This window comes from Sebastes fasciatus, chromosome 24 (genome assembly GCF_043250625.1).
Source record: "Sebastes fasciatus isolate fSebFas1 chromosome 24, fSebFas1.pri, whole genome shotgun sequence".
Taxonomy (NCBI): Eukaryota; Metazoa; Chordata; class Actinopteri; order Perciformes; family Sebastidae; genus Sebastes; species Sebastes fasciatus.
The window spans coordinates 18199061-18212197 of NC_133818.1; the positions used below are offsets into that span (position 1 = coordinate 18199061).

A 13137-nucleotide genomic window follows, 5' to 3' on the forward strand; every position below is an offset into this window, starting at 1 on the left:
CGGGCTCTTGCATTGCTTTAGGACAGACCAGGGACGGCGTGTCAATATACGCCGGTTATATGCATGGTGTCCTTTCAAAATAAACTTCCATTTTCAAAGGAAGTTTAGGCAACACAACCACATAGTCGGGGTTAGGAAACGGTCGTGGTTGACGATAACTTCACTGACTCACGTGACTCACGGGGCTGACGATACCGGCGACGTGACTAACGACTGACGAGACAAAATAAGTTACTTTTAGTTTCACATGGGACACAGACAGCAGTCTCCTGGTTGAAAGTCTTGTTTGTTTGACCGCCCACCTCCCGTCTAATAACTTTTTCCTCCATGACCCAACGTAGGGTTCTGCATGATGACACTGCTACATATAGAATGAATTCCATTACCAGGCAACAGCTTGGGTCCATGTTTACTTCCTGTCAGCTGATGTCATTCACATACGGTGCAACAGGAAATAAACTGGGACACATTTGGAATGTTTACGTGTACAACATCCTATAGTCAGTGTATTAACGTTACATACGCTAACTTAGATGGCGGTCGGCATGCTCCCAGTTCGGAGAAGCAGACAGGAGAACCGGCAGGAAGCTAAGCGATGTACTTCTGTGGACGCCACGTTAGTTCAGATCAGAAAGTCACACAATAACACAAACTAACTAACTGATGGATGCAGCAGTAGACCAGCAACTCCTGTGATCTGAGAGGGAAAATTACTGTTTTTTGTGAATGGAGTCTGGTGGTTTCGAAAAGAGCATAGATAATGGATCAGTTGATGGCAAGAAGCAGTGAAAATAATCTAAATCAGTCTTGGTTCTCTGTTGTCCTCCACCACTCAATCCTTTTGTTCTTACAGATCTCCTCCTCCATCCTCTTCTCATCCCTCTATCCACACACCACTGCTGCTACTGTATACATCCATCCATTCTATTACATAACAATAGCCAGCGTGCTGCGGGAGGCCACTCATTGAGACCGATCTGCATTGGTTTAGAGCAGGGGTCAGCAACCTTTACTATCAAAAGAGACATTTTAGGCAACAAAAAAAAAATCTGTCTGGAGCCGCAAAACATTTGAGCATTGTGATGAAGGTAACACAGTTTATAGTCTAAGTATATAGTATATAAGTCTAATGCAGTGAGGGCCAAAGAGACAATGTACTACGGAGTATTAGGGCCACATTGAGGGAAAAAACATCTGAGATTTACAGAACAAAGGCGTAATATTACGAGAAAAGAAGTCGTAGTATTACAAGAATAAAGTCATAACTTAACGAGAAAAAAAGTCGTAATATTACAAGAATAAAGTCAGAACTTTACGAGAAAAAAAGTCGTAATATTACGAGAATAAAGTCAGAACTTTATGAGAAAAAAAGAAAATAACACGTAAAATTACTACTTTAAATATTATGACTTTATTCTCGAAATCTCAGATTTATTTTTTTTCCTCAATGTGGCCCTAATTACTCCATCGTACCCTCGACCCACAACAATTATAAATGAAAATGAAAATGAAAAAAAAAGTTATTCATTTCCATTTTTAAAAATCCACAGGGAGCCACTGGAGAGGGGCTGAAGAGACGCATGTGGCTCGGCTGACCCCTGATTTAGATTAAGACCATCATTATGCACAGCTGTGCATGAGTCTATGCACATTCTATGATTCATTAAAAACATGATAGCTGAGGTAGCTACTGTGAACACATCCAACAGAGGGGAGACCCAGGAGCAGATCCAGATTTAGGGGGCTGCATCCAACAATATCTTAATACAATATCAATAACTTGCCAAAGCATGGCCAGGTGTGTGGAAGCGAGAAAGCTCTGTCAGTCTTCATACGTAATAATGAGTGCAACAAGATAGTCAGAAGGGTCAGTGTGTGCTTTTTTTCCTCCTCATTGCTTCTTGCCCCTTTCTACAACGACAAGCTTTTTTTCCCATCCATTGTGGCCACAAAATAAAAGAGATCGTGGTTTGGGTTCATGGCTACTTGAAGCAGTTGAAAACTTCATTAAAGAGCAATCCACTTGTGTGAGTTAATAAATGACATGTACACTGACTTTATTACATCTATTGATCCTGGTCCCTTTTTATAGTGTTTATTGGAACAGAAGTTATTCTTCTTTTTCCAGAGAAAAACAATAATTCAGGTCACTTGACCCCCCAAAAATCTGCTCTAATAAAGGCGATAAAAGCCCTAAAAAAATCATCTTTAAAAAAACATCTATGATGTAACATGGGACACTATACCCCGAAAACTTTGAGGCAATGTCACATTCATTGTTGATGAGCATTAAAACATCTGAAATGCATTGTCAGTGAGCATATTTAAACCTGTAATCTTATCCTGAAGCTAACTAAGTAGTTTTATTTTGAAAAGACTGCATCGGAAATTGACACATGAGACTGTGTGTGTGTGTGTGTGTGTGTGTGTGTGTGTGTGTGTGTGTGTATGTGTGTGCGCGTGTGCGTGCGTGTGTTTGTGTGAGTGAATGTTAAAGGTTTCTGCTCTAATGCACCTGCTCAGCCATTCAAACTGCACTAAACACAGCCTGAGGCACTTCTATCTTCCTCTCTCTATCCTTCTATCTGTCATGCTGTCTCTCCATCTCAGCCTGTCTCTCTCTCTCTCTCTCTCTCTCTCTCTCTCTCTCTCTCTCTCTCTCTCCCTCTCCCTCTCTCTCTCCATCTCAGAAACATTGCCTCACTTTGCTCTGTCTACTTCCATTTCCACACTTCTACACTGAAAGAATGAACATTTAACTAACTTAGACTGTGTGCATGATTGAATAGGGATGCTCTCTCTCTCTCTCTCTCTCCCTCCCTCTCTCTCTCTGTCTTTCTCTCTCTCTCTCTCTCTATCTCTCCCTCTCTCCCTTCATTTCTTGTGTCAGAAAATCAATTTTTAGTTTAGCAAGAATAAGCCCATCTTCTCTCATCGCAGAGGCCGGCTGAATAATTCAACACACACACACACACACACACACACACACACACACAAAGGACTAATACACACATTGCTTTTTGCACATTAAAACTACTTCAATGGGACTCACACTGAGACAAAGTGACGTTATTGGAACTTATTTTCCAGCTTGTTGTAACTGGCCTGAGAGTCTATAAGAGCTTCTTTACCTGCAGCTAGATCTTAGCATGCAAACGTAACGTTGGCTAGCTAGCTGGCTGAGGATCGTACCGTTGTGGATGCATGCTACATGCACACTGTCCAGTATTTTAAGAATTTACATTTTTAAACATACCTGAGAGCAATGCACAAGCGTCATCGCGCAGTTTCTTCTTTTTTTGTTTCTCTGCCCCCGACTCATCTTGCCGTTTTGGAGCCATTTCTTTCAGTTGTCATGGCAACGTTACCTGTCAGGCTTCAGGCCACCGACGGCGTTACCTGTCAAGGCCACTGACGGCGTTACCTGTCGGGCTTCAGGCCACCGACGGCATTACCTGTCGGGCTTCAGGCCACCGACGGCGTTACCTGTCGGGCTTCAGGCCACCAACGGCGTTACCTGTCAAGGCCACTGACGGCGTTACCTGTCAGACTTCAGGCCACCGATGGCGTTACCTGTCAAGGCCACAGACGCCGTTACCTGTCAAGGCCACTGACGGCGTTACCTGTCAAGGCCACCGACGGCGTTACCTGTCAGGCTCCAGGCCACTAACGGTGTTACCTGTCAGGCTTCAGTCCACCGACGGCGTTACCTGTCAGGCTTCAGGCCACCGACGGTGTTACCCGTCAAGGCCACCGACGGCGTTACCTGTCAGGCTTCAGGCCACTAACGGCGTTACCTGTCAGGTTTCAGGCCACCGACGGTGTTACCTGTCAGGCTTCAGGCCACCGATGGCGTTACCTGTCAGGCTTCAGGTCACTAACGGCGTTACCTTTCAGGCTTCAGGCCACCGACGGTGTTACCTGTCAGGCTTCAGGTCACTAACGGCGTTACCTTTCAGGCTTTAGGCCTCCGACGGCGTTACCTGTCAGGCTTCAGGCCACTAACGGTGTTACCTGTCAGGCTTCAGGCCACCGACGGTGTTACCTGTCAGGCTTCAGGTCACTAATGGCGTTACCTTTCAGGCTTTAGGCCACCGACGGCGTTACCTGTCAGGCTTCAGTCCACTGATGCACCTGGTGCGCCCTGTGCGTAGCGACGACACTGCCTCCGCTGACCTTTGGTGACCATCAACCTTTCACTTCTTCCTCCATCTGCCACCGGCAGAAACACTGAACGCTTTACAACAGCACATCTCCGTGGTTAATGCCGTAAAGCAATACCCCTCTGTGCCATAAAGTAATCCAGCAGGCTAAGTGGCACCGTGCAGTAAACATGTAGAGGAGTGGTTGTACGATGGAGCCGTAAAATACTCGAATCCAGATATAGTTTAATGGTAGAATTAAGGACATTAATGCCCTATCGTTGGAAATTAGCCTTTAAATCTGACAAATTAAAGCAAATGAGGCATTTTATACTCACAATACTGACTTACTTTATTTAAGACCACCTGTTTTAAGTGTGTGTGTGTGTGTGTGTGTGTGTGCGTGTGTGTGTGTGTGTGTGTGTGTGTGTGTGTGTGTGTGTGTGTGTGTGTGTGTGTGTGTGTGTGTGTGCGTGCGTGTGTGTGTGTGTGTGTTTTGAGACGACGTTATCGTTCTTATCACAACAGTATAATCGCAGCTAGGTTGAATGTGTTTGTGTGTGTGGGTGTAAAGTGGCGGTGTATATCAGTGTGTTGCCTACGTGTGTGAGCGCACGTCCTTGTGCAACTCTGCATTTTATCCTGTGTGTGTGTGTGTGTTCCTGTGTGTGTGTGTGTGTGTGTGTGTGTGTCATTTGGTACTGCTGCTAACTGATATGTCAGAAAATCAATTAATTACTTTTAAGCGGCAGTTAACTGCATCCGCACAATACACCCCATGAATTATAGACGAAGTGTGTGTGTGTGTGTGTGTGTGCGCGCGCGTGTGTGTGTGTGTGTGATCCAATTGGCTGCTCTGTTAACTAGAGACAGTCGCTAACTCCTCCGTCTCTGATCAATTGATGAGAGTGCTTCGATACAAATCTACTGAGCACACTGAAGTGTCTGAACCGTCTCATCCATCCATGCTTTCTAGTGTGTGTGTGTGTGTGTGTGTGTGTGTGTGTGTGTGTGTGCGTGTGTGTGTGTGTGATCACTGAATACTTTTATATACTTTTATTAAATAGGAGTTTTGAGGGAAGACGTTCAAAACGGTATTCAACTCAATGATGTCTTATTTTGAAGTAGTTCATATGAATAAAAGATTAATTATATTGTATATCATCCTTCTGATTTCAGTCCTGGTTGTTCAGGCGACAGCTTATTTACGTGGTGGCTTAATACTAGTCTCAGAATACTGAGAGCAGCAAAACAAACTGCTTTAATAAAGAAGTCAGGAAGTAATTGGCCTTATTCCAACGTGATATCATAGAAATTTGCAAAATGACCACAACCTCTTGACAGCGTATAACGTGGTGGCAGCACGTCATGTGTTAAAGTTACAATCCAAACCACCCGCACACTGTATTAATAAGCTCCCAGCAAGTTGAATAGTGCAATGTTTAGAACTAACAGAGATCTCCAGACCTTCAGTTTGACTCTTGATTTTTTTATCCAACACCTGTTGAAGTTTTTTGGATGTGCGTACCCTACACCCTCTTCATCTTAAAACGACATTCTGTACAATACAAATATTAGTAAAATACCATACAAATATTAATAAAATACCATACTGAGTAAGAATAAGTAAAATATTAGTAAAATACTATATATATATAAGTAAAATATCACAAAAATATGAGTAAAATACCACAAAAATATGAGTATAATACCACAAAAATATGAGTAAAATACCATACAAATATTAGTCAAATATCCCCAAAATATGAGTAAAATATCATGAAAATATGAGTAAAATATCATACAAATATTAGTAAAATATCATGAAAATATTAGCATAATATCGTGAAAATATTAGTAAAGTATCATGAAAATATTAGCATAATATCGTGAAAATATTAGTAAAGTATCATGAAAATATAAGTAATATATAAAATATTATATGTATATATATATATATATATAAATATATATATATCTTCATCTAACCTCTAACAGCTCTTCATCTAACAGCTCTTCATCTAGCAGCTCTTCATCTAACAGCTCTTCATCTAGCAGCTCTTTATCTAACAGCTCTTCATCTAACAGCTCCTCATCTAACAGCTCTTCATCTAACAGCTCTTCATCTAACAGCTCTTCCATTACTCCCTGACATATTTCAACTGTTCAACATGACAAAAATGACTGTTGTTCTGTTTTTGATGAATGATAGCGCTCAGTGTCAAGCTCACTGACATAACTGCATTTCCTGTGAATACTTCATAATAAAAGTAAACTTGTTTTAACTCACCAGTTAAATGCTTTTAATGTGAAGCAGCAGTAGTAGGAAATGTTCAGTTCACAGTAACTTAGTACAGACACCCAGGTCATACAGTAATCCTGCAAATATTGCAATACTTTCATCAGTCCAGCGACCAATAGTGACTTAACAGACATTTATCTAAATGTTCAACTTTGACATTTCCACTTTAAACTACGATCAGAGTAGCAAAATGGACGGATGTTTGTATTTCCTTTAAATACAGTGAGACGGAGTGTGAGGTGTTAAAGGTGCTGATGAGAAAGCAGAGATAAAACACGAGGACATGTCCTTCTTTTCCCCACACTCTCTATCTCTACATCGATCCCTCGCTCAGGGTGGCAGCATGTGTGTGTGTGCGTGCGTGTGTGTGTGTGTGTGTGCGTGCGTGGTATTGATCCTCGCCATACCACTGTCATTGGCCTCAGGGTGGCCTCAGCTCAGGGGACGACAGGGACAGACAGCCGCTGGCAGAGAGAGAGAGGTGCCATTTATGATTATAGTGTGTATAACTGAATCTCTTTGTAGACGTTATGTACTGAATACTTGGGACATGAAATATGTTTTATTATGAAGGTTGATGAGGATAAAAAAATGACGGTTAAGATTTGATCACTATAAAGACACATTGGTCCTATTAGACCAAAGGTCAGCAACCTGCATCTCTTCAGCTCCTCCCCAGTGGCTCCCTGTGGATTTTTAAAAATGGAAATGAATAACTGTTTTTTGTTGACATTTTCAATTTTATTTATCATTGTTGTAGGTCTATGGTACGACGGTACGATGGCGTATTAGGGCCACATTGAGGAAAAATAAATAAATCTAAGATTTAAAGAAAAAATTCATAATATTACGAGAATAAAGTCATAACTTTACGAGAAAAAATGTCGGAGTATTATGAGAATAAAGTCATAATATTATAAAGTAGTAATTTTACGTGTTATTTTCTTTTTTTCTCCTAAAGTTATGACTTTATTCTCGAAATATTACAACTTTTTTTCTCGTTAAGTTATGACTTTATTCTGTAAATCTCAGATGTTTTCTCCCTCAATGTGGCCCTAATACTCCGTAGTACATTGTCTCTTTGGCCCTCACTGCATTAGACTTATATAATATATACTTAGACTATAAACTGTGTTACCTTCATCACAATGATCAAATGTTTTGCGGCTTCAGACAGATTTTTTTTGCCTAAAATGTCTCTTTTGATAGTAAAGGTTGCTGACCCCTGCTCTAAACCAATGCAGATTGGTCTAAATGAGTGGCCTCCCGCAGCACGCTGGCTATTGTTATGTAGTAGTATGGATGGATGTATACAGTAGCAGCAGTGGTGTGTGGATAGAGGGATGAGAAGAGGATGGAGGAGGAGATCTCCAGACAGATTTTTGTTTTATTATTTTTTGCCTAAAATGTCTCTTTTGATAGTAAAGGTTGCTGACCCCTGTATTAGGTGATTAGATTATGACAGGAACAATAAAGACAGGACTGTTGTCCCTGCGTATGAAGAAATCGTTTTCACCATTAATTACATTACAGAGGCAGGCTCTAATAAAACAACAGATCTGGGGTGAGAAAAAACAAACACCAAACACAATGATTGCCAGAGACATTATTTAGTCAAATCACCTGAGATACTTGTTTACACAGTATAACTTGAATTCATAACAATAATGCAATAATATAAGAAGTAGGAGGCTGGTTATTAAAATTGCTGTGTGCTCTTATTTTACCTCAAAACCACATTTTGGGGGCATCTCAAAAATCCAGATATTGATGTTATATTAACAGTAGGAAACATTCTATTAATATGAAATGGTGAAAGGTGAGGAGCAGCACAGTAAATGTGTCTAACATTGAACAGGACGGTGTCGGATACAGCTGATAGAGATGGATAGAGTTCCAGCACCGCAGCTATACGTGCACCAACATGGGCTGATACAGTAATTTATTCAACTCGGTTCTCCTCCTCTTCATGGAAGTCTTTAACACAAATCTTTATGCAACATAAAAATCCTTATTTATCCAAAGGAACAACAACTACACTGACTTTCTGTCAGCAGATCATTTTAGAAAAGGTCTTATTGTGTTCACAGCTGTAAATGTCGGAGCAGGTTGACATCAGGAGGCAGGTTATAGTATATGTATAATAATAATATGCATAATATGTATTTACTAGGGATGCCCCGATACCACTTTTTTCAGACTCGCCGATACGAGTACTTCTCTGTGCCAAAAGACCCTCGTTAACAGCCAGCTGGAGGGTGTGAGCGACACACGGCAGGCTGGGGAGTCCCGCATACGAGACGGTGCGCCGCGACCGGCTCTAGGTCGGCTTCGAAAGGCTCAGGGCGAAGGTGCTTCTGGGGCTGTGGCCAAAGTGTCACCGGGGCGGACTATCCTCAGTGCGCCCCAACCACGTCGTGCCCCCAGGGCGGAGCTCGGCCCATGTAAAAGGCGGCAGGGGTCTGCGGCGATGTCTGCAACCCACCTGACCCGTCTTAAAACACGGACCAAGGAGTCTAACGCACGCTCGCGCAAAGGGTGCAAGCAAAACCCCGTGGCGCAATGAAAGTGAGGGCCGACTGAGGTGGGATCCCGGCCCCGCGGGTAGGGGCGCACCACCGGTCTGTCTCGGTCGCACCATTGGGGAGGTGGAGCGTGAGCGCGTGCGATAGGACCCGTAAGATCACGCTGCCGTAAATGGGTATCGGTGCCGTTGTATCGGAGCCGTTTTGCAAGTACGAGTACATGAGCACAGTATCGGTATCGGTGCATCCCTAGTATTTACCTACAGTACCTCTGCCTACCAGAGGACCATGGTTTGATTACCATCAGTCTACACAGACAAGAGAAGCTCAGTGTCCGTGGGTTTAACTGGTTTTAACTCACGATGAACACACACACACACACACACCTCAGACGACCACTGTGGCTCAACATAACCCAGTGACACACACACACACTGTTGGTCTGAGGTTGGCATTGAGGGTTACAGGGAGCTGTTGCTCACAGAGTCAGTGTCAGCAAACACACTCACTGTCTTTCACTGAAACACACACACACACACACACACACAAACACACACACAGGGTGTTTTGTGGTGATGTCACCAGCCAGAGGGCCTCTGGGAGAGTCACTGTGGGAAGTTCACTGTCCACCAGTGTGTGTGTGTCCTAGTGGTCAGCTTGAGGTTTGGTAGTACATCTCCATTTAGCTTTAACCAACAGAGAGCACTGGATCTATGAGGGAGACCCAATTCAACTTTAGTTTTACAGTTAACAGGGTTAGGGTTAGGGATGTAAGGTATGAATGATATAATGTATGGATCCTGCCCAAGTAGTCGCTAGTTAATTGTAGAAACAAAATGCATCTTCTGTCTCTATAGTCCATCACAGCATCATGAAAAAAACAGGTAGCCTAATTTAAATTTTTTTTTCTTCCATTATCGATCATTTTTTCGGAAGATACTAAAACAGTAAGTCCTAAGTATTAACTGAGTTGAAGAGAAAGTCATCAAGTGAAATTTAGCAAATAAAACCTGGAACATAACCAAAGCTATAGCAAAACCAAAATGCACAGGTCTCCGGCTGGCCTGGACACGGCTAAACTAACCTACCTGTGGTCATTGAGTATGGCCTGGACGCCATTAAACAAACAAACCTGTGGTCATTGAGTATGGCCTGGACGCCATTAAACAAACAAACCTGTGGTCATTGAGGTTGGCCTGGACACCATTAAACTAACCTACCTGTGGTCATTGAGTATGGCCTGGACCTCATTAGACTAACCTACCTGTGGTCATTGATTATTGCCTGGACACCATTAAACTAACCTATTCCATCTAGGTCTCCAGAGCTCTTTCCGGTATGACCAGTCAAAATGTCTGCATTGAAAAAGGTCTATATAATTTATATATAGGTCTATATCTAAACTGAGGCTTCAGACAAATCATCATCATCGTCGTACTTCATCACTGAGACGTGCAGAACTGTACTGAAAATGCAACACATTGCATAACAAAGTGCAATGGACATGAGGACATTTCACACTCAGGATTCAAATACTCTCAAAAATGTCTGACAGTGCACTGGACAGAACCGTACCTGTCATAAAAATGCAATTCAATGGGAACTAGCAACATTAACAAGGGCTTTGTTCCACTGTGTCCCTGCAGACATAATTCAAGTTATTAAGTGAATTTCTTCATATGACATATCTAATTTTCTGCTGTAGAAAAGATATTTTCGTAGTCAACTTGTAGAGAGCTGTAACCAACAACATAATGAAGTTGGAGGTGGCTAACGAGGAACCACAATATACTAGCACTACCAGGTCTCCATCTATATTATCCTCTACTCTAAAACACTCTCCTCTTAACTTATTTTTTCATTGTTCTGTTTTTCCTTCCTTTCCTGATGCGTTCCATGTTGTAGATTAATGCTCTGATTCCTGAATATACAGTAGAACCTTTGAGACAGGTACAGTAGCATAAGGATTTTTTCACTTTTCTAGCTAACTAGCTATTCAGAGGCTAAGCAACCAAACAAAAGCAACCTCTATTTACCTCTACAAGATGTGTTAGCTAGTGTTCTTAACGGAGGTCACGGTAACCGTGACAGCTAGCTTGTCATGTACAATATACCATTTCAATGTTATAACTTGCATCCAAAAAGATGCTGAATGGACAAATCTGCCAACAAATCAGCAGTCGGCAGGTTCAGTACTTGAGTCAAACAAACTCATATCACTCAATTGTGTGACCTCAATTTTCAACCAGAACTTCCAAATAGCAAGAAAAAGGGAGGGTGAGAGGGAGGGAAGGAGGGAGGGAGAAAAAGGGGAGAAAATCATTTGAGTAGCTAAATGAAATTAGCAGCTTTAAAGAGCCTGGGGGCAAAGTGGAGTTGTGTCCCCCGTGGCTACGCTTTAGAGAAGGAGGGAATGAATTCAGCTTGACTGCCTCCTATCCTCCTTCTCCACCACCTCCTCCTCCTCTCTCCCTCACTTCATTCTGTTTTTTACTAATATATAGGGTGAGATGGGAGGAGGGGGAAGGGGGTGAGGTGATGCTATAAAAGCCGTTCTTGGAGGTGAGGAGAGGCTGGAGCTCTTCTTCGTCGAATGACTTTTCTGACTCTCCTTTAAGTCTTCTTGTTGACTTTAAATTTTGGACTTTCGACTTACAAAAAGTTAAAAAGAAAACAACCTTACTTCAGTCCTTCCTTCTCGTTTACCTTTTATATTTCTTCCCATCTCTCCTCTCTGTCTTATTAGTTTTTACCTTCTTTGTCTTCCCTCTGGGTGTTGGACATTTGGCCCCAGCTGTTGCTGCTGCTGCACCCAGGATTGAAGCATGAACCCTGGGGCATTCTCCAGCTCCGGCCCCCTGTCCTGGGCCATGTACCTGATGAGGAAGGGCCGGACAGGCAACGGACTCTTTGGTAAAGCTAATTCTTCTTGACACCTCATAGTCATCATCATCACCACTTTTCTGTTTTTATTATGCTGAACTCAATATTAATCAATGTTTTTGTTATTTATTCCATGTTGTGGTGTAGAAACATTGCCTTATATATATATTCCCTGTAATGTGTGGTACAATTATCCAATAATCCATATTAGTTTTCTGTGACTGCGTTGTTCTGAGAAGCGTGTCACACTGTAATTCTCAAAGCATTTCTTTTCTTGGGATGTTTTGCATGATCCTGAGTTTGTCGGTATATAGGTGGTACTTTCTAAGCACTTAGAGTCTAAGCGCTTCAACTGATGTGGTTGGGGACTTGGTGCCTTGCTACAGGGTAAACTGACTGCGCTGCTAACGTAAGGACTTTTCTCGTCCTCTTTCATCTCTGTACTATTCCTTTGTAGTTCTCAAATTCAGTTCCTTGGATTTCTAAGACTGTTCCAAGGTGATATTGTAATTCCTTGAGGGACTCCAGGAGTCCTGGATGGGTTCTAGGAGTTTTTGGGGAGTATTAGGTGTTATTCAAGTAGTTAGTTGAGATGTTTTAGAGGTCATTAGGGTGTTCTGGTATTCTACTGGGTTCTTCAGGTTCTATTTCTCCTTTACAACCCAGTATCCCTATGAATCATATGGACATTTACTCATCCCTAGCAGAGTCGCCAGGAAGAAATGTTGGCATTGGACGTTTCTGCAAACCAGGGATACGTTGAATGGCGACGTTTTTGCATTAAAGAGCAGAAAGAAACACACGGGGCGGGCAGGAGGGGAGGTGGATGGGTCCAACAATCACAAGGCTTTCATCCAGGAGACTGCTGTTCGTCCTTTATGTTGATACGTTTTTATTTGAACACAAATCACGATTTTTTTTTTAACCATAACGAAGTAGTTTTGTTGCCTAAGACTAACCAATCATTTGACAACGTTAACCACGTGGTATTGTGCATTTCTGCAAGGATACGAGGCTGATATGAAACGTATTTATGAAAGATATTTTTGGTTCAGAAACGTTGACATTCAACGTATCTGGGGTTTGCAGAAACGTCCAATGCCAACATTTTTTATGGCAACTGGGTTGTCATCCCATTCAGTGCCAATGCTGGAATGGTGTGACCGTTGTGTAGCAGGAATGGTGTGACCGTTGAGTATCAGGAATGGTGTGACCGTTGAGTATCAGGAATGGTGTGACCGTTGTGTAGCAGGAATGGTGTGACCGTTGTGTATCAGGAAGGGTG

General features: G+C 42.3%; 1 protein-coding gene across 3 annotated transcripts in view; it reads left to right on the forward strand.

Annotated features, from left to right (window-relative positions):
• The window catches only part of runx1 (RUNX family transcription factor 1), an 81019-nt gene that overhangs the window by 26866 nt on the left and 41016 nt on the right, over positions 1-13137 (forward strand). For 2 of the 3 annotated variants that reach the window (XM_074627717.1, XM_074627716.1), the window contains exon 1: positions 11764-11882. The exons of the other annotated variant lie outside the window; for it this stretch is intronic. In XM_074627717.1, the coding sequence (XP_074483818.1) occupies positions 11795-11882 (88 nt within the window). In that variant the 5' untranslated portion in view covers positions 11764-11794. Of the gene's footprint in view, positions 1-11763; positions 11883-13137 lie in introns of those variants that run through there. 3 annotated transcript variants of the gene reach the window in all.